The 22917-nt window shown below is 38.1% G+C and overlaps 1 protein-coding gene across 1 annotated transcript in view; it reads right to left on the reverse strand.

Moving 5' to 3' along the window:
- The window catches only part of tnfaip8l3 (TNF alpha induced protein 8 like 3), a 38159-nt gene extending 15289 nt beyond the window's left edge, over positions 1-22870 (reverse strand). The window contains exon 1 of the mRNA XM_002936343.5: positions 22792-22870. Coding sequence (XP_002936389.2) covers positions 22792-22837 — 46 coding nt within the window. The 5' untranslated portion in view covers positions 22838-22870. The remainder of the gene's footprint in view (positions 1-22791) is intronic.
- Between the last annotated feature and the right edge of the window lie 47 nt (positions 22871-22917).

Below are 22917 nucleotides of genomic sequence, written 5' to 3' on the forward strand. Positions count from 1 at the left end.
TACTGACTGCGAATCCCTCCACCCTGCAGTGCCATCATCACTGTAGACCTAAGGTCTAAAGGTCTGGTGTATCCCTGGACATGCAGTCTTTCATGTGCAATATTGTATCCTAGCTACTTTTTTTTTTCTATAACTACTTTATAATAAGGATCTGTTAATCTGCAGCCAGTGTGGAGGGGAGAAAAGCTTAATAAGGGCTGATGCTGATCCATATCATAAATTTGGTTAGAAAATATGAATACAATGCACACACATACATGCCAATCTGAAGTACACACACACACATTTTGTGTTTATTATTTGTATAGACCTAGGTATGATAATACAAGTGGGGGCAGTGTTTACGTGTAATGTGATGCCTCTTCTGCAAAGAGCTCCCAAATAGAAAAAAAAAATTCAGGTCTTTGAAAACGTCATTCATGCCATCTCTATTGTAGGAAAGAAGAGAATGCAATGTCTATCTGATTCTTTACATAACAAAAGATTTTTTTTCATGTGTTTTGGGGTCTGCATAAACTGTATTATTAAATGGAGAATCTGCCAGAGAAATAATTTCCTGAGAACGTGTCCTCCTACTGCTGCCTTCCATCTGTTATCATTATGCCAGTTTCATTTAATGATCTATTATTGTACATGTTTGAAAGGGTACAATGGGGGCCGAATAGTGTGGTTTCCATGCCAGACACTTCATGCCTAAAGAGATGAGCTGTAATGTTAACCTTGTGTGTGTTGGCAGGTGTACAGCTCATACAATGGTTCACTCTTGATTCAAATTTGTTCAGATATTTAGATCTATTCTAAAACATAGTACATAAAATAAAGCTACTATATATATTAAGTAGAAGCAGCCTTGGAAGATTCCAGAACACCATAACCTAATATAGTGGGTCAACTGGCCATCTCAGTTCAGTCTAGCAGTCAATACTCATAACAAAGGACAAAAGGCTCCTGTGCAACACTATATGGAATCTGTAACCACAATTATGAATGTCACCCCCTCTGTATTCACACAAACCCACGCGCCAGGATGGTACATAGGGCAATTTTGTGATCTTCAAGAATAAAGTGAATGCACTAATTCAAGTTCTTATTCAGAGAGATAATGAGGAACAATTTAGGATGTTTGGGCTCCATCTCTAGGGTTTATAAAGTGGTTGACAAAATTGCAGCCATGGAGAAACTGCCTATAGGGCCAGTAAGACATTTTTAAGAACTAGTAACGGGTACTAAGCAACTTGTTGCACTACCCATACAAGAGAACCTAATGGAATCTAGGGGGAATAGTGGCATTTTGATTGATGAAATGCCATGGCAGGACTAAGGCTTGGTCCTACCTTTAGGTGCCACTGCATTTTAAAGGGTATTGTGAGGACCAAAGAAGTAGGCAGGTAGGTAACTGAAACACACTTTATTGAGGAACAGGCAGGAAAGAAGGTAGGTCTTGACAAAGGCAAGGCAAACAAGGCACACTAGCAGGGAAGGGAGACATTCAAGTCTAGGTACAGAAAGGGCAAAACAGCAGAGTTCGGATCAATGAATCAATAGGTCAGGACAGGCAGCATACAATGCAGTGTCCAGGAACAGAGACCAGAATATTCACAATACCAGCCTGACCTACCACTGGTCAGGTAATAAAACTGGCAAAAACATTGGTGTTAGTGGCATGCCCGCTTGTGATATAATTCCTGGTGGCTAGTGTTTGCCTGAGGCTCAATGACATCAGTAACCTAAACTGAGAGAGATCCGACTAGTGCATTCAAGCAGCACTGATGAAAATTCTGCATGTTCTATAGCTAAAGACAATAAAGACTCACCATGACTAGCAAATTAGATATATTTGCACAATATCTGAAATGTGCTTATTTAGTTGTGTTTTATTAATGCCAAACATATACAGGTATGGGATCCCTTATCCGGAAACCTGTTATCCAGAAAACTCTGAATTATGGAAAGGCCATCTCCTATAGACTTCATTTTAATCAAATAATTCCAAATTTTAAAACTGATTTTCTTTTTCTCTGTAATAATAAAACAGTACCTTGTATTTGATCCCAACTAAGATATAATTAAGCCTTATTGGAAGCAAAAGAATCCTATTGGGTTTAATTAATGTTTTATTGATTTTTTTAGTAGACTTAAGGTATGGAGATCCAAATTATGGAAAGACCACTCATCCGGAATACCCTTGGTCCCGAGCATTCTGGATAACGGGTCCTATACCTGTACATCATTCAACTTGCATTTAGAATGGGAAACAGTCTACCTATTGCAGCCACTGGTTTTATAGGTGGGAGCTACTTAGAAACATTGGCTTCTGCATTTCTGGGCTGTGCCCACTTCTCACTGCTGGTGTCTGCAAGTGACAAACAGCACATTTCACCAGTTTTTCTATAGGAAGTAATAACAGGAGGTTATGTGAGTTTTTTTGTGAATGGAAGCATCAGAAACGCTGCTCTATCAGAGATAGGATGGAACCAAAACCATTCAGTCACACTAACCCTATGCAAGCACAACACCCATTATAACCATTTCAATATTCATCCGCCCCCAAGATGTTTTCCCTTTATCAGACATTATAAGTTGTTTTCAGTTTATATTTGATGCTTGCTGTTGCAGAAAACACTGATTTTTATGCGACCATAACAAATTTATCCAAAGAACTGCTAAATAGCCAGCCAGCTTTGGATTTTCTATTTGTTCAATTTTAAAGAGAACCTAACAAGCTTTTCTCCGTGCAAAGTAGGATATTTGTAACAAGATTATAATGGGCATTTTACCAAGCTGCTGACATGGCATAAGCTATGGCTGCTCAACTGCAGCTCTGTTCATTTAATTGCCCGCTACACTTGCACATGGGCATTTTGCCGTGCCATCAATCATCAGCCACTTCATTGCACAGCAACACAAGTGTTAACTGATCTTAATCTGCCCTGTGAGACTGTAAACCAGAGGAGCAGGCATTAATGCTATGAACATCAAAAATTAGTACATACCCTATTTTAATGAGGTTCAGATTTTGCTACTTGCCAGCCTAGTTTGCTTGGCCTGTAATAAACTGCCGCCACAACCCCCATTTGGCATGATGTGTGTAACTTGTCTAGGGACCCATAGGGTTAATGTGCCACTATGGCTTTAAACTCTACCCGTTCCTTTTCTCCTTGTTACTGGGCAAGGATTAATGTATCTAGTTTGGTAGTTTCATATACCCTGTTATTGGTCCATAGGTAAACAACACCCTACCACACTTTATTATAGTGTTTGGGAAGGGGTGGTTCTACCTTCTTGGCCTGTTATCTCTGATCTGTAACAGACCAAGAAGGTAGAACCACCCCTTCCCAAACACTATAATAAAGTGTGGTAGGGTGTTGTTTACCTATGGACTGTGTGGATGCTCCATAAAGCCTAGGATCCACACTAGCCCAGAAGTATTTCTGCCTTAAGGGAGACCATCACCCTTAGTGAAGTCGGGAAACAGGGACCCCATGAACGAGTTGTTTTAATCATGAAAATTCTATGGTCTTTGTTATTTCTTGAGCTAAACTGGGAAACTGATGCTACTTCATGTTTGGTCCTTGTGAGGTAGAGGATTACCAGTATACAACCCTGCCCTACCTCTTTTATTGTGACTGTTTTGTTAGAAGGAGTTCATATCAACCTTGCAAGGACCAAATCTGGAGTAGCTTTAAATAACAAAAAAAAAAAGAAAAATGAAACGTTGACCTGATCTGTAATGTATTAATTATTAAATCAATAAAAGCTACTTTTTAAATGATTCCCAGTGTGCAACAGTCTACACATGAACATTAGCTTTCATTTATACATTCCTCTTTATTTTATGCTAAACAGAACCTCTTGTTTTTTCTTTCTATGCACTGCCATCAAGTCCCCTCTAGCTTATAACAGGTACCATCCAGAGTGTAGAGTGGAAATATTGTCCAAGCTCTCCATTGCCTGGTATTTTAAATTCCCAGACTTTTCCCTTCAGTCAGATTCCACTAACTGCAACACATATTTTCATTACCGTCCCCTATTATTATTAATAATGAGAGTTTTTTCTCTGTCACTTAAACCATAATCATGTCAATATGATGAAGTATAATGGTAGGGTATTTGTAAACTGTCTAAAATAGCATAGTGGAAAAAACATGTTCATGAAAACCAATACATGCCTGGAATAACCTGCTTAAGGCAGACACTCATTTGAGAAAAGCATACAGTGCTACCATATTTGGGTCCTGTGCCATATAAATGTAGTATGGTATGTTGCAATACAAAGACAAGCATAAAGAGCCCTAATAAAACATAATACTGAAGCAGAGCGGCTATATCTATTTAGGTAAAGGACAAGCAGAAAATTCTCTGTGCCAAGGCCAGCTTTCTCATCTCCAGCTTGGCACTCCATTTTAATGAAAATCACACAAGACCACAGTACTCTTTTAGTGAGTGCTGTGCCACCACCTTCTTGCGTTCTTTACCTTCTTACAGGGAAGAAGATGGCAGTGTGGCACTCACTTTGATACTAATCTGGGCCAGAAAGTATGGGTGCTTATTGATTGTCTGGGAATAAAATCTAAACTTTAAAGTAGAAGGAAACCGCTACTATCAAAATTACCACCCAGTAAATATAATTGTTTAATTACCTCCACCCACCCAGGCTGGCACTCACAGAAAACTACCCCAGCCCTTGTCTTTCCCAGAGATCCCTTGTGGCCGGAGTGAAGATCCCAAAGCACTCGCTAGAATACTACTCTGGCCCGATGTGTTATTTAGAGAAGAGGAGTGACGGCCTGGGGTCTGAGGTAAACCATTATAATTACTGGGAGGGATAACTATTTGCCACCTCTGTTCCTTGTTTTTTAGACTAAATGGAAAACAATCCTACTTGCAAAAAGGCCACCTTTATTAATAATCATGTCCACCCCTGGCTAGTTATTAAGGCCTGACGACAGAGCCTTGAGTTTCAATAATAGCTGCTATATCATTTACAACATAGAGAGAGATATCAGGCTTGGGCAGAGCCAAGGGGTGTGCTATGTAAATCCAGGAAACATATAAATATATAAAAAAAGAGGGTTGACATCCCTACACATAATGAGAAACATTCTGAACATTCCATGCGTGTGCTGGGTTCACTTGGAAGGGCTGAACTTGATGAACTTCTGGTTTTTTTTTTTATAACTTAACTACGAACAGAAATGCAATTATTTAAACAAGGCAGCATTTTTAAATCTGCAAGGAATGAAAACAGAATAAATAGGCAAATAGGAATTTATTTTATTAATATTCAAAAGGCTTCCAAGGGCCCACGTTTTCTCCCTTTGAATTATGTCGCCTACTCCTCTTCCCATAATTACTGTGACAAAGTGATTCTCACTATACAACCTGTATCATTACTCACCATTAAATCAGAACAATATAGCTGTGGTTATTTATTTCTTTTTCACAGAGAGCTTTTTTCCCACTTCCATAAGAGGCTCTTGCCACCTGTTTGTTTTTGACTTGAACAGTAGGTTTTTGGGCTTACCTGTCTGATTTTCAGCCTTGGGAAACCTGAACAATTTTCTGACTAAATACATTTAAATATTAATACTGTGATTTTTTTTTTCTATCAATATGGCTTAGTTATCATCAAGTACAATTAACTACTTATTATTACAGAAAGAAAAAAACAAATCAGTCAAAATTGAGGATTTTTTTTTTCTAAATTACAATGCTGTATTTCAGAACTTTTTGGATAACTGGTTTCTGTATAAAAGATCTCATACCTTCAATTAAAGGACTGGATTTTCTCATCAGACAGAAAAAAAATAGAGCTAGATTTGGCACCCGTTTGGTTTAGAACTGGATAGCCCAGTTTTTCAAAAGGCTGTCCAGGTTAAAAAATCGTGTCTAAATGATACAACAACCCTGCCTCACATCATTGTGCCCCACCCCTAATGTTATCATGTCACTGCCCCACCCCTAATGCCATTAGCCCAACCCCTTTTGTTTGGGTTTAGCCACCGTCAAAGGTTGGAACCCTAGGCCCTTATTATATTAGAGGCAAAGTCATGGAACCCATCCACCTCATTGAGTTCTAATGACCAGCTTTAGCCCCATCTGCCATAGAAATAAATTCACAATAAAATTATTAGAAAAGGTTTAATTGCTCATTTGAAAGTGTTCCACCCCTAAGTTTTAAGTTGCTAATTTTTTCAAGTTTTGCTTCCAAAGCCAATGTCTAAATGCAAGGGGGAAAAAAATAATCTTCAATTTTATCTCAGTCTATTTGGGGACATTGCTTTTGTCCTCTGAGAGACATATAATTTATACACAATAATCCTCCCAAACCAGAGGATCTCTCTTTTCATTCTAAAGCTCAAATCAAAAGCCGTTTCTATACGTTTTTTGTTCTGGCAGCAGTAGCACAGTTTATTCCCAAACAACAAAGGCTGGTCGATCTGCTATAAATTTTAAAAAGTGCTTCAGCACCCTTTCACTGCCCTTTCTTTTTAGCAAAATTAATGGTTAGATGGTTCCATCTTTGGAGGAAAGACATGGCATAAAATATAAAATAGCTGCAGCAGAAGCTATTGTGCGATCAGATTTAAATCCGGTGTACCCCTAGTCCGCTCACACCGCCCCCTGGTGCGCTCATCCCCTGCCCCCCAACCCCCCAATTGCTTCCTCCACTTGCACCCCTTCCAGCTTGTACCTACCTCACCTTAGTAGCCCCTACTGCTGCTGCGGCTACCGTTTATCTGATCGGCTGCACTGGGCAGGAGGGAAATTCAAACAGCCGTCAAAATCTCCCGTCCAGTCCCCAGTGGAAATGCAGGCAGCAGGTGGCATACTGCCCCCCCCCCCCCAGACTTATGCCCCCCTAGGACCGGGCGTTTGTGGCCTGCTCACAAATACTGACCTGGTTGTGTATATATTATACTTGCAATTTTGTCAGTATTAATAGACTTCTTAAAATATTCTCAAAAACGTCTGGTAGTACACCTTTTAGAAGTGGCGAGACTACTAATTGCTCAGCGATGGAAATCGGACTTAACCCCAGCTATCCCAGAGTTAGTAAATTTTTTAGACCTTACCGAAAAGTCTGAATTTTTTGACGCTAAAAATAGAAACTCTCTGAGCAATCACCACAAAAAGTGGAAACACTTTAATGAAGGGTAGATAAAGAAATAATTATATCATGTTCAGCGTGGTGCAAAGTCTAACTATAACTTAACAGTGTCTGATTTCCCTTCCCTTTTCCCTCTTTTTTTTTTTTCTTTTCTTCTTTCTTCCCTCCCTCTTATTTCTACTTCTTTCTCTTTCTGTCCTTTATGCGACATAAGGAATAACTACTTTAAAATTCAAGGCCTGAGCTAAATGTTATGAAGATAATAAACTTGTATTAAGGCCATTATGTGTGTTTTATGTTGTTTGTTATTATTTTATCATGAAAATAAAAAAATTGTTATGAGAGATTTGCTACTGACATACATTTTTATATAGAGACCAGGTTAGTGACCCAGGATAGTATATGAACTATTAAATATTTGGAGGAGAGGGTAGGCCTTTATTGCTACACCAAAGCTGCCAACTCCTTTCAGACTGTGAATCTTAACAAGCTTCACCTGCACTTAGATACATTGTTTCTCAGACTTAATTAGATAAGTGGGCTTTTGGCAGAGAGCCCATAAAGAGTTAACAAGCTACACCTGCACTGAGATGCAATTGTAACTAAACAGGTCTCTTGGGGGAACTGAGACTTGCAGGTTAAAGGGCAATTTCACCTGCATTAGCAAAACTGTATAACACATAAACCAACCCTAAAACCCCTAGAAATGTGTTCAAACTTTAAATAACCTGCCAAATTTAGTAAAATGAGAGTGGTACTTAGGGGGGTGTGGTCCCAAAAAAAAATGGGTGCAGCAAAATTTATTTTCCCCCCTCCCCCTCCCTCCCTATAAGAATTAATAAAACTCACTCCCCCTACCGTTTAGAATGTGTGATCTGAGCTATAACGGCTAGAGCTGAGGAAGCTCAGGAAGACTGAGACCAAGCCAAAATGGCAGCTGCTATCTTAAGCAAACAGAAAAAGCTTCTAGGGCTCTTAACTCAGGTATGGCAATGCTTTCTGCAGAATAAATATAGTGTTCTACGTGGCACTAATGTGGAGAATCTTTCCTTCTCCTTTAACATCTGTAATATTTTTAGTTGTGGGCCTCTGCTGCAATTTGTGTTGTACCTGCAAATATCCTGCCTTGGTGGTATTATTCATGGGGCTCTATATTTATCCTACTTTGTTTTCCGAGGGAATAATACATAATGCTTTCATGGCTTTTATTCTACCAAATGTTCTTGGTGCACTATAAATTACATTTGTAATTCATTTAACCTGTATGCAATCTAACCTTAATGTTTCATTGCCCCTGACTGTATATAACGTTCTTAGGGTGCAAGTGCCCCTGCGTAGAATGTGTTTGTTGTCCCTAAATCCAGTGCCTTTGACTGAATAATGTGCTGGAGATGCTTTTTCTCACTTTATGTTGTGGGGATACTATCTCATTGCTCTCACCATATAATGTATTTCAGATCATATTCAACCCCTACCTCAGATGCTTCTAAAGTTTAACCTGTGACCCCCAATATGGTGTTACACTACAGCTCCCAATATACTTAAAAAGTCAAGTTTGCGTCTTTGCTTTAACTGAGGGCGTCTGTCAAATAGGGAGTGGCTTCTCTAGGGGTGGGAAAGAAAATGGGCATGGCTTATTATTTTTGCAGCACGCTGCTATTTTTAAGGTGTCCCTGGATTTTGCTCTGGTCACCTTAGCCTAGAGAAATTAATCTACTGTATCTGCCATAAAACCCATCAAATAATTAACAAATTAGCTACTCACATAAATATAATGAAATGCCTACCATAAAGGGACATGTAATTCAAATTTGCTATTACCGAGTTTTCCAAATTACAATAAACAATTGTTCTTTTAATATTAGATATTAGTGCATCTACCCTGTGCCACACACAGTACCTCCATTCATTATAATGACCAAAATACAGCAGTAACGACTGTAACCTCTGGGACCATTAAGTAATTCCATAGTTAAATAAATGTTTACTGATCCCTGCTGTCAAACTGTAATCATCTGAGAGGCTGCATCTGTTCCTCTCAGACTGATTCAATTAATCCAATACTGACTTACCATGTATTTTCATAATATATATTTAAGGGAAAGTACTTTGCAGAATGAGATATGTTCTTTTTATTTATCAGTTTCTCTTATTAGGTGTGGCGCTTACATCAAAAAGTCACTTTTACAATATAAAATCCTGTTGAAATTTTCCTTTTAAAACCACAAAAATAAATAACATGGCACTGTGCATAAAAGTATAAAGTGGCAAACCTTAACCGAATACTCACATACTATACATTAAATAATAGCTTTATTTGCTCTATGGGTTTTTCTAATGAAGATATGAGTACAGCTGAGTACAGTTGATGCTGATTTTAAAATGCAAGTGCATAATGCTAAGCAAAACAACTGAGTGCACATTGACACTATTCAGAAAGGAGTCGAAAATCGCTTGCCGAAAATAGTGCCCTACGCCTCCAACCTGTGCCTGCATCCGAATGAATAGAATACACTCGGGTGCAGACACATGTAGCCGATATCTACCAAAAAACGCAAGACTTCATATCTTTGGCAGATATCGGCTACATCTGCACCCAAGCATATTCCATTCATTCGGGTAAAGGCGTAGGAGGCGTATGGTGCTATTTTCAGCAACTGATTTTAGGCTTGCCAAAAGTATACGCCGGACGCCACGTCTGACATTAGCCTTAGCCTGCTCTGTTGAATTAGGTGCAATTAGGAATATTGGAATCACAAACAGAGGATACCTACTAGGAATTCCAAGGTTCTCTTTAATGGGATTTTCTTGTATTAGAGCCAAATGCCTTCTTTCAGCCTCTACATAAATCTATCCTAGCATCAGTATTCCCTTGTAAAGGATGAAGCATGATTTGACGAAGAAAAAAAAAAAATACAGTACAATAAGTAAAATAATGTTTGCCATTTTTCATCTATTTGTTTTTGCCTTAAATAACTTGTCCTCATTTGTACTAACAATAAACACATTCATTTCTAACAATTTAACCTCCTGTGTCTTATTATTTTCCTTCCCTTGGTGTTTCTTTACAGTAAACTAATTGGTTTAAGTGACGTTTAATTCCTGTGTTACAAGTGTGAAGATACTCCTAAAAATAGTAGTTGCTTGTCACATACTCAAGGGATAAATGATATATATTTTGGTTGTGGCTAGTAAATATTGAATCAGCATAGTTACTAATTGCATTAATGCCATAACAATCTTGTCTCCACAAGAGATTGCTATAAAAATGTACATATATATCCTCTGCAAATACACCATTTGTGCAGGTCAGGGGTGATGTCATATAATTAGTGTTACATGTTATATAAGCAGTCACACATTAAGCGCAGCATTGTGTCCTCCTGTACAGGCTTAAAGGAGGTTCACCTTTAGGCTACTGTTAATATGCTATAGGATGTCCTATTCCTTTTTTTATAGCTTTTGAAATATTTCTTGCTTTCTTCTACCTATTTTGATTTTTCAAATGGGGGTCACTGACCCTGGCAACCAAAAACACTATTGCTCTGTGAGGCCACAATTTTATTGTTACTTTACTTAACTTCCTATTTAGTCTCGATCCTATTCATATCTCAGTCTCTTTATTGTTGCTATTGTTATGGTTATTGTTACTTTACTTAACTTCCTATTTAGTCCCTCTCCTATTCATATATCAGTCTGCCTGGTTGCTAGGGTAAATAAGATCCCAGAAACCAGATAGCTGTTGAAATACCAAACTTGAGTACTGCTGAGTACTGCTGAACAGAAAGCCACACAATGCCTACATCACAGTAAAAGTTAAGGTGAGAGGTTATAGGCTGCAGCATTGCCATTCCCTGCCTTTGGGTGTGTCAATAATGGCAATAATGGCAGCTAGGGTGTGTTTAGTCACAGGATAAGTGCTTGCCTAACTCCCGACTTGCTATTAGCTCCAGCTGGCCATGTCCCTGATTGTGACATTATGGGTTGTGTTTATAATACTGTTATGTTTTACCTAAAAGTTGTGTAAAATTTTGTAAGTATATAGTCAGATTTCTGCTTTCTGAAACACAGCAGAACACAGTGTGCAAAGTGCAAAAGAATGGCTGATTGTAAGCTATATTTGCACTTTGCACATATTCCCTCTAATCTATAGGCACAATTCGGAAAGCCTATGTAATCATATATCAATATTAAAGAATATGCATCCACGAATGCACTGTAGAGCAAATCTAGTTTGGAATGTCATTATATACTGTATATATATATATATATATATATATATATATATATATATATATATATATATATATTACATTATTAATGAAATACTGCAATAGTTGCTGGATTAATCAATCTACTCAGGTAGCATTTGAATGCAACAGCAATGATCAAGAAAGCTTAGCAATGTATTTTATAAAAGCTGTGTGTAAAAGCTGGGAGGTTGAATAAACTATATAAGGTCTCCCCATACCAATGGCAGATGGATAAAACCATGTGTCTTTTCCTTATGTAGAAGCATTAAAGCATAACACAAGACTGAGTATTCAGTTTCTACATACAACAGAAACTGGACTGTGTTGGGGCTTGATGCACTCATATTGAAGGCAGGAATATAAGAGCAGGATCTAGACTATAGAATGACAATGGTGGGAGGTCCCCCATGTCATGTGGTTTCCCCTAGCAGAACAGCAGAGAAGTGGCATCAGACATCCTTGGACTCCAGAAGAGGATGGTGCCAAGAACCTGAGACAAGGGAGATCCAATGAAAAAAACAGACCAAGAGCTAAGAGAAAGTCATGAAGGGACCCACTGACTAAGGTCTTGTGGTAGGCCAGAACCTACATGTAACTAGAACCTACATGTAATGCACTCTAGGAATTAGATAAGTAGTCTTGGGCGAATCTGTCCTGAAAAATAAACAATGGAAAATTTGTGAAATGGCAAAAATGTTGTTTTGACGTGCGTGTAATTTTTTTTGTTGAGCAACTTTTTTTTTCTACATGCTCCTGGGAGCATGTGATTTATGGTGCACACGAACAAACCAAGGCACAAATACATGCAAGGCCACATCATAGTAACATAGTATGGTTGAAAAAAGACACACGTCCATCAAGTTCAACCTTAATGCCTATATTTAACCTGCCTAACTGCTAGCAACTCTAATTTGCCGCAGAGGGGGAAAAATTTCCTTCCTGACTTCAAGATGGCAGTCGGACCAGTCCTTGGATCAATTTGTACTATGAGATATCTCCCATAACCCTGTATTCCCTCACTTGCTAAAAAGCCATCCAGCCCCTTCTTGAAGCTAATACATCAGCCAATTAATGGACAGAGTTCTGTCTTTTACTCTCACACTACTCCTGTTACAGTTAGAGCTGTATTATATTTATATATATATTTATGGACATATAAATTCCAGTTTGGGAAGATCTTTTAATAGGCCACGTCATAAGATATACACATCTGTTGGTTAAGTAATCATTCTGGGAGTATAGTTTTCCTTTAATACCAGTCAACATCACCAGATATGAGAAATAGGATTTTTCAAATAACATAATCTGGTCATCTATCTCATAAATCCCCTTTTAGCTACTTGTCTAGCCCTAACCCAGTTCCCTTTATGATAACCCTGTCTCTTTTTTTGGCTATGGAATTTTTGACAGTCCCTTAAAAGTGGGTGTATCACAAGGAAGTCACATGTAAACTCACCATTATGGCATTATTCTATTTAGATTCAGATTAGAGCAACTGAATGCATGTTCTTTGGTTTCAAATGTGGTACAGCATTATGCCAAAGCTAAGGATTCATTTTCCTACAAATCTTGTATATTAGTGTATATCTTACACTGTAAGCACATGGAGATATTAGTATTATACAGATTAGAAGTCTATAGCAGAGGGCAATTATTACTAGACATGAATAATTCATATTTATCTCAGACTGTCACCCTTTGATGTCTTTAATGCCTAAAATGAAGAGAAAGGTTTAAAAATGTAACAACCTGGGCACTGGCCACCTGTAGATGCTATTAAGCTTATCCACTCCAATTGCTTCTGGTTTCATCTCAAACACTGGCAGATGTGCAAATAACACCACAACATTAATACAGGCACTATATTTTGAACATAGTGATATCCACCCCCTAATAAAATAAAAGCTTAATGATAATATTATTTTTATTGATGTCATGGGGTACTATGCTGAGACTTTATGATATGACTTTATCTTTTGTTATTATATTAACAAGAGGGCTGTGACATGCCCAAAATACAACCAAGAACAATCTGGCACCGCTTTTGTTCTTTTAAAATGCCTTTATTGCACACTACTTAGGGTATTACAGCAACATTTCAGGCCATGTGTGGCTTTTTACCAAGCTTGATAAAAGGCCACACAGGCCAGAAATGTTGCTGTGATGCCCTAAGAAGTGTGCAATAAAGGCATTTTAAAAGAACAAAAGCGGTGTTGTTCCAGACTGTTCTTGGTTGGATATACCAACGAGAAGTTGCCATTGGAGAACCTGTACTGTTCTGAAACAAATTCAAGTTGCCGTGCTGACTACTATCCCAACTACTGCCCAAAATACAAACGTAACTGCCATTAATAATCAGCAGAACAAAGGGAATAATACAAGTGCTTAGTTCTCATTTTTTCTCATTGGTCATGTGTGTGTTCCATGTTTGTATTGTCATGTTCCCTCATTGTCTTCTACTCACTGTTGCTTAGTCTCTTGCACTAACACCATCATTTTGCTCTTTTTGTGTAACAAAAACTATATGGTTTGTAGCAGCTGGTGCCAGTGTTTTGTAAGGCTAAGTACTGGTATTTCAGTGCTTTTAGCAGATGATCAACACTACAGTGTGGATTTGACCAAACACTGGCATGCACATTTCCTGATATTTACAAAAAATAAAATTTCTTGCATTTGTGACTAGGAATTTGGCCATAAAACATGCTCTGGGGTGGCAAATACCATTATAAAGTTTGACAAAATTCTATCACCAAATAGATTTGAAAATGTTAAAAGTATTGTTATAGGGCTGTTGGACCTTAGTATATAGAATACAGCAATTTTAGCTATTTTCTTTTTAAAGCTTTAGTCTTTTTGGGCAAATCTGTGTCCATTCCCATATACATTACAAATTCAATTTGGTATTTTTGCTAAGCACAATCACAAAATGCATTTTACCTTATAAAAGTCTTTGTCATTCTTCGATCCATGCAGATACCTACTCTACCAAAATACTTATAAAGTAATTATTTAATAATATATATGTGCTGCTATGTGGAAAATAGCACAGGCTTGATTTTTACAGTGAAATAAATGTTGGAACAGACAGACCTGAGCAGAATGCTCTGGACCTGTGGTTTTCTGGATAAGAGATCTTTCAGTAATTTGGATCTCCATTCTTCAAAACTACTATAAAATCATTGAAATATTCAATAAACCCAAAAGGATATTTTGCCTCTAATAAGGATTAATTAAATCCTATTTGGATCAAGTACACTGTACTGTTCTATTATAACAGAGAAAAAGGAAATACATTTAATAAAATGTAATTATTTAATTAAAATGGAGCTTTTGGTAGAAGACCCTCTCGTAATTCAGAGCTTTCTGGATAAAGGATTCTATACCTGTATTATTATAATTATTATATAATGTGGACATATTAATCAGTACCATATACAGTTGAGCTCCAAACATCTCCGGACACGACATGCTGCTAAAACCAGGTCTTTATTGTTCCATCTAAAAACTAGACGCCTTAGGCGTCTAGTTTTTAGATGGAACAATAAAGACCTGGTTTTAGCAGCATGTCGTGTCCGGAGATGTTTGGAGCTCAACTGTATATGATATAACTTCTCCCTTCAGCTACGGGTTCGGGGCCCTGAGCACCCGGACCAACTGTGGACTCTGGTGAGCTTTTTCTGATTCTGCATTAATTACAAATTTCCATTGGGGCCCCCTAGAGTTTTTTCACAACTGCGCTAGGTCTGGGGTGTTCACACCCAGACCTTTATATTTATTTGGTACGGGTTTTGATTTGTTTGGGGCTTCAATTTGTTATTCGTTTACATTTACTTTGTTATAAATACTATTTAGAGTAGAGGCTTTATTATTTGTTTTCATATTAATCAGTACCAAGCAAATTAATCTACTACAATGTTTTAGGAAATCAGGGCCCTAGAGAGACAGCTGAGAGAGAGAACGATAAAGATAAACAGAGGGAGAGCACACTTCATACTAAAGCTACACATGTTCATCATATGAGCTCTGTGCCTGTTTCTTTGGAGCACAATCTTGAGTGTGTCCAGCTTCAGAAAAGAGAAGGCAGGGAAAATGTGAATATAGGGCAATCCCTAAACTATATATATCAGACAAGCTTCTAATCTGCACAAGTTGCCTACAGCAGGCATGTTAAACCATTCTGATATCACCCTAAGCCTATCTGCTATAGTTTACAAGATAGAAAGCACTCATGCCGGTGTCACAATAAATAGGGAAAAAACTGCACATATAAGCAATAAGCCATCCCACATGAAGAACAGAACAGATTTCCCCCGAAAAGAAAACAGCATGGTAATATCAGTAAACTTCAAGCATCTGCATTCCTAGAACTTTGGGTTTCATACATTGGATCTGTCAGTTACAGCCTAGATATCAGCTGAAAATATTTTTTCTCAATTATTTCACAAGGTGAGACTTTGGATACAACACTCACATCATTTGCAAATCAACATGCACAAAGTGCTGCCATGAATTAGGAAGAAATAGGGATATATCAAAAACGATACACCAAAGCGTAGGTAAGTCCCAGAATATAAATTCTGCATGTGATGGATATATTCCTGCCTGGATTTTTCTCCACTATTGCTGGCTAGTGAAAATCACTGCATGATCCACTAATCAATGTGTTGAGCTAGCAGAGGTTACACAGTGTATAATGCAGCTCTAAAGGCCAGGGCTTTGGGTCAGGAAGGGATTAGTGGGGTATGCGTGTGTGTTACAAATATGCAAAATACATCTTCCTACACAGCCAGTCCCATGATCCTCCCTAAAACTGAACTTCTACAGGGTCACAATTTGAAAATTCCTGTGTTATTAGTACTGCATGTTGCAGGCTGCTGGCTGCTGCTGATGATCTGAAGTTTAGCAACAACCGGAAAAACACATATTGGATATCCCTGCTTAAAATGTAGCTACTTTTAAAGGAACAGTAACACCAAAAAATGAAAGTGTATAAAAGTAACTAAAATATAATGTGCTGCTGCCCTGAACTGGTAAAAGTTGTGTGTTTACTTCAGAAAGTCTACTATAATTTATATAATAAGCTGCTGTGTAGCCATGGAGGCAGCCATTCAAAGGAGAAAAGGCACAGGCACTTAGCAGATAACAGATAAAACACTATTGTATTCTACAGAACTTATCTGTTATCTGCTATGTAACCTGTGCCTTTTCTCCTTTTTTCCAGCTTGAATGGCTGCCTCCATGGCTACACAGCAGCTTATTATATAAATTATAGTAGTGTTACTATAGCAAACACACCAGTTTCACCAGTGCAGGGCAACAGTGCATTATATTTTTATTACTTTAAAGCTCTTTCATTTCTTTGAGTTACTGTTCCTTTAAGCAAAACCCCACATTTATGTCAATGTGATTCCTGCAGTGGTATTTACTGAAATAGAAAGTGGAGCTAAATGAGAAAAATTTAGCCAAAGGGGTTGTTTAAGTTTGAGTTAACTTTTAGTATGATGTAGTGCTATTCTTAGACAATATGCAATTGGTCTTTTTTTTTTATTACTGGTAGTTTTTTTTTTTTACTTTCTGAATTTCAGCAGTTATCTGGTTGCTAGGGTCCAATTTACCTTAGGAGAGCGATTGATATATGAATAGTAGAGGGGATAAATAGAAAGATAAGTAATAAAAATTAACAATAACAATAAAATTGTAGCCTCAAAGAACAATAGTTTTTTGGTTGCTGGGGTCACTGACCCCCCATTTGAAATCTGGAAAGAGTCAGAAGAAAGCAAATAATTTAAAAACTATAAAGAATAAAATAAAATAATGAAGACCAATTGGAACGTTGTTTATAATTGGCCATTCTACAACATATTAAAAGTTAAGTTAAAGGTGAACTACCCCTTTAAAAGGCAGAACCCAGTATTCTTTTTGCTTGCCTTCTTAAAAGTGAAAGGGTTAAGCACCTTCAGCCTGCTGCTTTGTTATGTATAAAGCTTCCCAATAGCCGTATGATTCTCTGCAAAGAAACACATTTCTTTGCATCTGGATGCTGACGCACTATGGGTGTAACTACTAAAATAGGCAATATCGATACAAAGATGGTGGAAAACGCACAGGTGTGGCTGAGGCAGCCTGGCCCATTAGCCCTCCTGCTGTTTCCATTGGGCCCTTGGGAGACATGTTTCTACCTGTCATCCTGTGATTTATTTGGATAGCATTCATTCTATCTACACAGAATATACAGTGTGCCAGCATGTGGATAAGACATCAGAAGACTTATGAAGTGCCCAGGGGCCACACATTCTTCAGCTTAACAAGCATATAAACACTATTCATTCATGTTGATGGATAAATGAGACAATATCTGACTGTTCATTTTGCAGACCTATCAATCATAAATTGATTGGTAAATATCATATAGACTATAGAGGATTTACATGGTATCTGAGAAGAGCATTAAAAAGGGAGAAGCAGACACAAGAGAGCGACCAGCAGCAAACCTAATAATCAAAAATGCATTAAAAAAAAAAAAAAAAGAATGTAGTAGGACTATGGAACAAACATTTAACTAAATGATACAGACCAGAGCAATGTCATATGCTAGCCTCACATGGGCTAAATTCCTGAATATCAAACCAACTAACTCATATGACAATCAGTTATTAGTGTAGTTTGGCCACACTTGTGCATAAGTAGTAAGTACTGATCTGATAACATTGCATGATTGCATCACTATGTGGCCCTGCTCTGTTCAACACTGACGTATTGCATGAAAAACTGTTAATGCAATGCAATGAGATAAAGATGATCACATTTATTCTCGCTTAGTGTGTTTATGACTCACATAAGTGTATATGTATTTATTTATTTATATAGTACCACAATTATATGCCATACAAGGTGTAAACACAACCAGGGTTATAGATATATTAAGTTATAGAGTAACAATTGATAAATAAATGCTTAAGAGCTTACAGCTTTCAATACACAGTTGAGATGAGGTCCCTGCCCCAAGGAGCTTACAATCTATTAGGAAAAAGAAACAGTTACAAACAAAGGGCACACAAGGTGTGTTGCTGCAGAGGAAGTGTGAACAGGGCACACAATGTGCAATAAGAATACATGTAGGGAACTTTTGCCTTTCCAAAATGATACAAGGTGAAGAGGTAAATGTTCTTTTTTTATGACCAATACACCAGTGCACCGCCAAATCAAGCCAGTGATCATTCATTTGTTGAAAGAAAAACTGTGCTTGAGAAAAGCCCAAGATGTATCAACATGTGAAAAACTTTTAATAACTGCTGATAACATATAATACTGATTCAGCTTCACATTTACTGTTGTCAAAAGGAAGGACTATGCAAGAAATGAATGTGTTCCCCAAACACAAAAGAAGTTGAAAGCACTTCTCTTATATAGGCACTTCAACCTTATTTATCTGCTGTGCAAGTTCAGTCTAAGGACCACAAAATAAACACACAATATCCATATAGAACAAGGACAGTCTTTCAAGGTATTCACCTTAGAAATGTGACATTTGGCCATTTACTGCAGATAATAAACACAGCAGAGCCCGTTAAGACAGGTTTGTTGTACAGCAATCACTATACCACTGTGTAATGGCAGCTCCCATTATCTTCATGTACTGTTGGATAGTGCCAATGTTAGGTGTTTAAAAGTCACCATAGCTAATGCAGTAGAAAACCAGGCATGCAAATATGTGCAGCAAACACCTGCTATTACCATGCCTGTCTACCCCCAGCAGCAGCTCATTAACATCAGTGGTACAAAGTGCTGCCAGCTTTGATTAAAAGTGAGATTTTACATCAGTTACTCCATCAGATACTCCAACAGCTACTTACAATACCCTGGGGGAAGGATAGGACCAATAGCACAGAGTAACAAGAATTATCTAAAAGCCACTGCTTTAATTCATTAATGAGTGACTAAATCAATCATATTCTATATACGCTGTAATTACTTTTTGGTACTATTTTAAAAGCAATTACAAGCTTGCTATGGTCTTCTTCTAGCAAACCTTGGCATATTCCTTTGAGTTTACAACACATTTCATGTTGCTCAAGTGAAACATATCTTAAGGCAGTGAAAACATATATATCCCTAAGTTCATTGCTTTCAGCATTTCTGTGATACAGAACTATCCCCCCTTTTGGGGGATATCCCTAAGACTGTCTACCACCAACAGCCAAACCTGTTATGGGGTTCACATTGAACTGGACGAACAGAACAGTGCAAATTAGAGGCCCTGTCTTTTGGGAAATGGCCTGTTTTTGGTATGCTCATGCTTATTTAATATTCTCCCAGTGCCTGTGGGTAACATTGGTCCACCAGAAAACCTTAGATCACAGGCCTACACTTTTTTTCCTCTACTCATTAAACTTCTTTACTCTCCTTACTCCTTACATACTGCTAATAACATGAAGGAAATCTAATTAAACAAAAGTCCAAAAAATAATCAGACCAAATGGGAATATGATGCATTTCATATTTTTGTTACAAAAACAAAACAAAAATGATTTTCCTACAAATCATCCCTAAAGACATTTAATGCAACTGCAAACATGCAGAACTGTGGGTAAACTAAAGCCAAAAAAAAAAAGAACAAGGCTAGAAATGCTGTATGGATACCTGAAGAGCAACTGTGCAGTTCTCTTCCCCACTTACCAATACTTTATAGAGTACAGACCTGAAGTAAAATAAAAGTGTGTGCACATAGTTTAATTCACACTGTTTTAATAGCAGTTTCTGATTTTGCACACTAGCCAACCCCAAATGGTTTAAGAAGATGTGGTAACATTGTTTCAGACAAATTAAACAGGATGTATGATGTAGCCAGTGATATTCTGAGACAATTTGCAAATGGTATCCATTTTTTATATTTTGTGTGGTTTTTTTTTTTAATTATTTAGCTTTTTTTCTGCAGCTCTCCAGTTTGGAGTTTTAGAATGTATCTGGTTGCTAGTGTCAACCCTAGCAGTTGGGAAGTGGTTTGAATGGGATGCTGTAAAATGGATAGGAGAGGCTGGAATATAAAGATAAGTACAGGTATGGGACCCATTATCCAGAATGCTTTCTGTAATTTGGATCTCCGACCTAAAGTCTGCTAAAACATTATTTAAACCCAATAGGATTGTTTTGCCTCCAATAAGGATTAATTATATCTTAGTTGGGATCAAGTACAAGGTACTGTTTTATTATTAAAGAGAAAAAGGAAATCAATTTTAAAAATGTGAATTATTTGATTAAAATGGAGTCTATGGGAGATGGCCCTTCTGTAATTCTGAACTTTCTGAATAATGGGTTTCCGGATAAGGGGTCCGATACCTGTAATAGAAAGTAGCAATAACAATAAAATGGTAAACTCACAGAGCAATAGTTTTTTGACTGCCAGGGTCAGTGACACCTATTTCAAAGCTGGAAAGAGTCAAATAATTAAATATTCTATAACTATAAAAATTAAATAATAACTGAAAAGTTGCTAAGAATAGGACAAACTACAAGTTAACTTAAAGGTGAACTAACCCTTTAATGCCATTTTTCTAAATGTGACATTAGTAATACAACTGAAAGAGACAAAACACCTACAGCAGTTCCAATTTGGCACAAGATATTGGACACATTGGTTTAAATCACAAAATATATTTATAATAGTAGTAAGTTAATGAATAAAGTAAATGCAAAAAATACAAAAACTCTAAATTCACAAAATTGCACTGTGGCTTTGTAAATATGATGTTTATTTTTAATGTAAGGGCTAAGCTTCCTAAATGCAATATCACTTTACATCACATTTGTGAATTCCCCCGTGTCATAAAAAGTGGGGGTTTTAGACCTTTGCTGTCTTGGAGATGGGGAATGCCCAAGTTTTCACTTGCATGCTGACTTAGTTATTCACTAGGACTAAACCTTAGCTAAACTTTGCGATCTTTAATTATCTGATACGTTCTGACAATATAATTTTGCTGTGGGCATTCCTTGTTCCTGCAGAATACAGCCACAAGCTAGCCAGGAATCGCTCCTGCTGGGAAATCAGACTAGACAAAAATGATGTAGCGTCTTGCCCCCCTGGCAGGGCAAATCACCAGTGGCATACTGAGTCCCTAAGAATCATTCATTCTGTGGGCAGAGGAGGGTTTGGTTTTATATTTGTACAGCTACAGAGCAAACAGAGAACCCACCCAGATAACCGATATTCTATAAAAGTATGTTTCATCAGTGAAAACCTACAGCAATCTGAATATAAAGGCATTACCATTTCAAAACGTCTCTTCAAAGTTCTGCATGTTTTTGTAAAACATACAGCCTCCAGAGACCAGACCATAGAGTGTAACATGGTAATAAGGCACCATACTGTCTCCCAAACACTAAAGATGTATCAGCTTCCAATTAGGATTCCTAAACCATTCTGGAGTGGAGCTGTGCTCTCAATATTAGTGAGTACTGCTGTGAGTACTGAAGTGAGTACTATTAGTGAGTACTGATGTATTTCAAATACTGTGATTTTAAAGTGATCTATAACCCACGAGTTATGGGTCTTAGGCTAGAGAGTTTTCAGGTTACTGTATATAACCCTAAATTGTGTGGCTGTACTTCCCATACTAGACTAATATTTTGACAGCTTGGTTAGTTTGCTGCTCACTCCCAGTTAGTGTGGGACCCTAACCTTGCAGTCCAGACCCAGAAAACAGAGCAGAGCAACATAAACCCCTACACTAACTGAAGGCATCCTAGTGAGGCTCCTAAGCTCAACATTAACCCTCCACTGGCCAGACACTGGAAGATTCCCAGCTGCTGCTAGTTATTAAGCCAAGGATTCAGTGCAGGCAAAGCAATCACAGTTCAAACACAGGACTCCATGAGACAGGTATTAATGTGTGCTGTCTGCTACAACTACACAACAGTTTCCTTATACTCACTCCCCCAGTGCAATGTAAGTAACCCCTCCAGTGCAATGTAAGTAACCCCTCCAGTGCAATGTAAGTAACCCCTCCAGTGCAATGTAAGTAACTCCCCCAGTGCAATGTAAGTAACCCCCCCAGTGCAATGTAAGTAACCCCCCCAGTGCAATGTAAGTAACCCCCCCAGTGCAATGTAAGTAACCCCCCCAGTGCAATGTAAGTAACTCCCCCAGTGCAATGTAAGTAACTCCCCCAGTGCAATGTAAGTAAGCCTCACTAACGTTTACCCTGCGGCTCCCCAGCTATTGCTGAGTTCCAACTCCCAGTACCCCAGGGGGAGGGGCCGGGCTGGAGAGCCAGAGCCTGACATTAGCTCCAGCTGTACAGGTAATACAGACATGCCCCGTTAGTTAAATGAAGTTGAACTAGGAGTTGCCGCACGTCTCCTAATTAAGCTATGAATCAGCCAGAGCTCAGTCTGGGACAAATACGTGTGGCTGTGAATCCAAGCCGTTACCTGGTGAGAGCTCCCCTTCACTGAGGTCCCCTGAATCGGTATCCATGGTTGGGCTCCGGCGTGTCCCTAGAAACAGAGCCCCTCGCTTCTCTCCAGCTGAGCTCGGCAGCCTATTGAGCGGGGCGA

This window comes from Xenopus tropicalis, chromosome 3 (genome assembly GCF_000004195.4).
Source record: "Xenopus tropicalis strain Nigerian chromosome 3, UCB_Xtro_10.0, whole genome shotgun sequence".
NCBI classification, from domain to species: Eukaryota; Metazoa; Chordata; class Amphibia; order Anura; family Pipidae; genus Xenopus; species Xenopus tropicalis.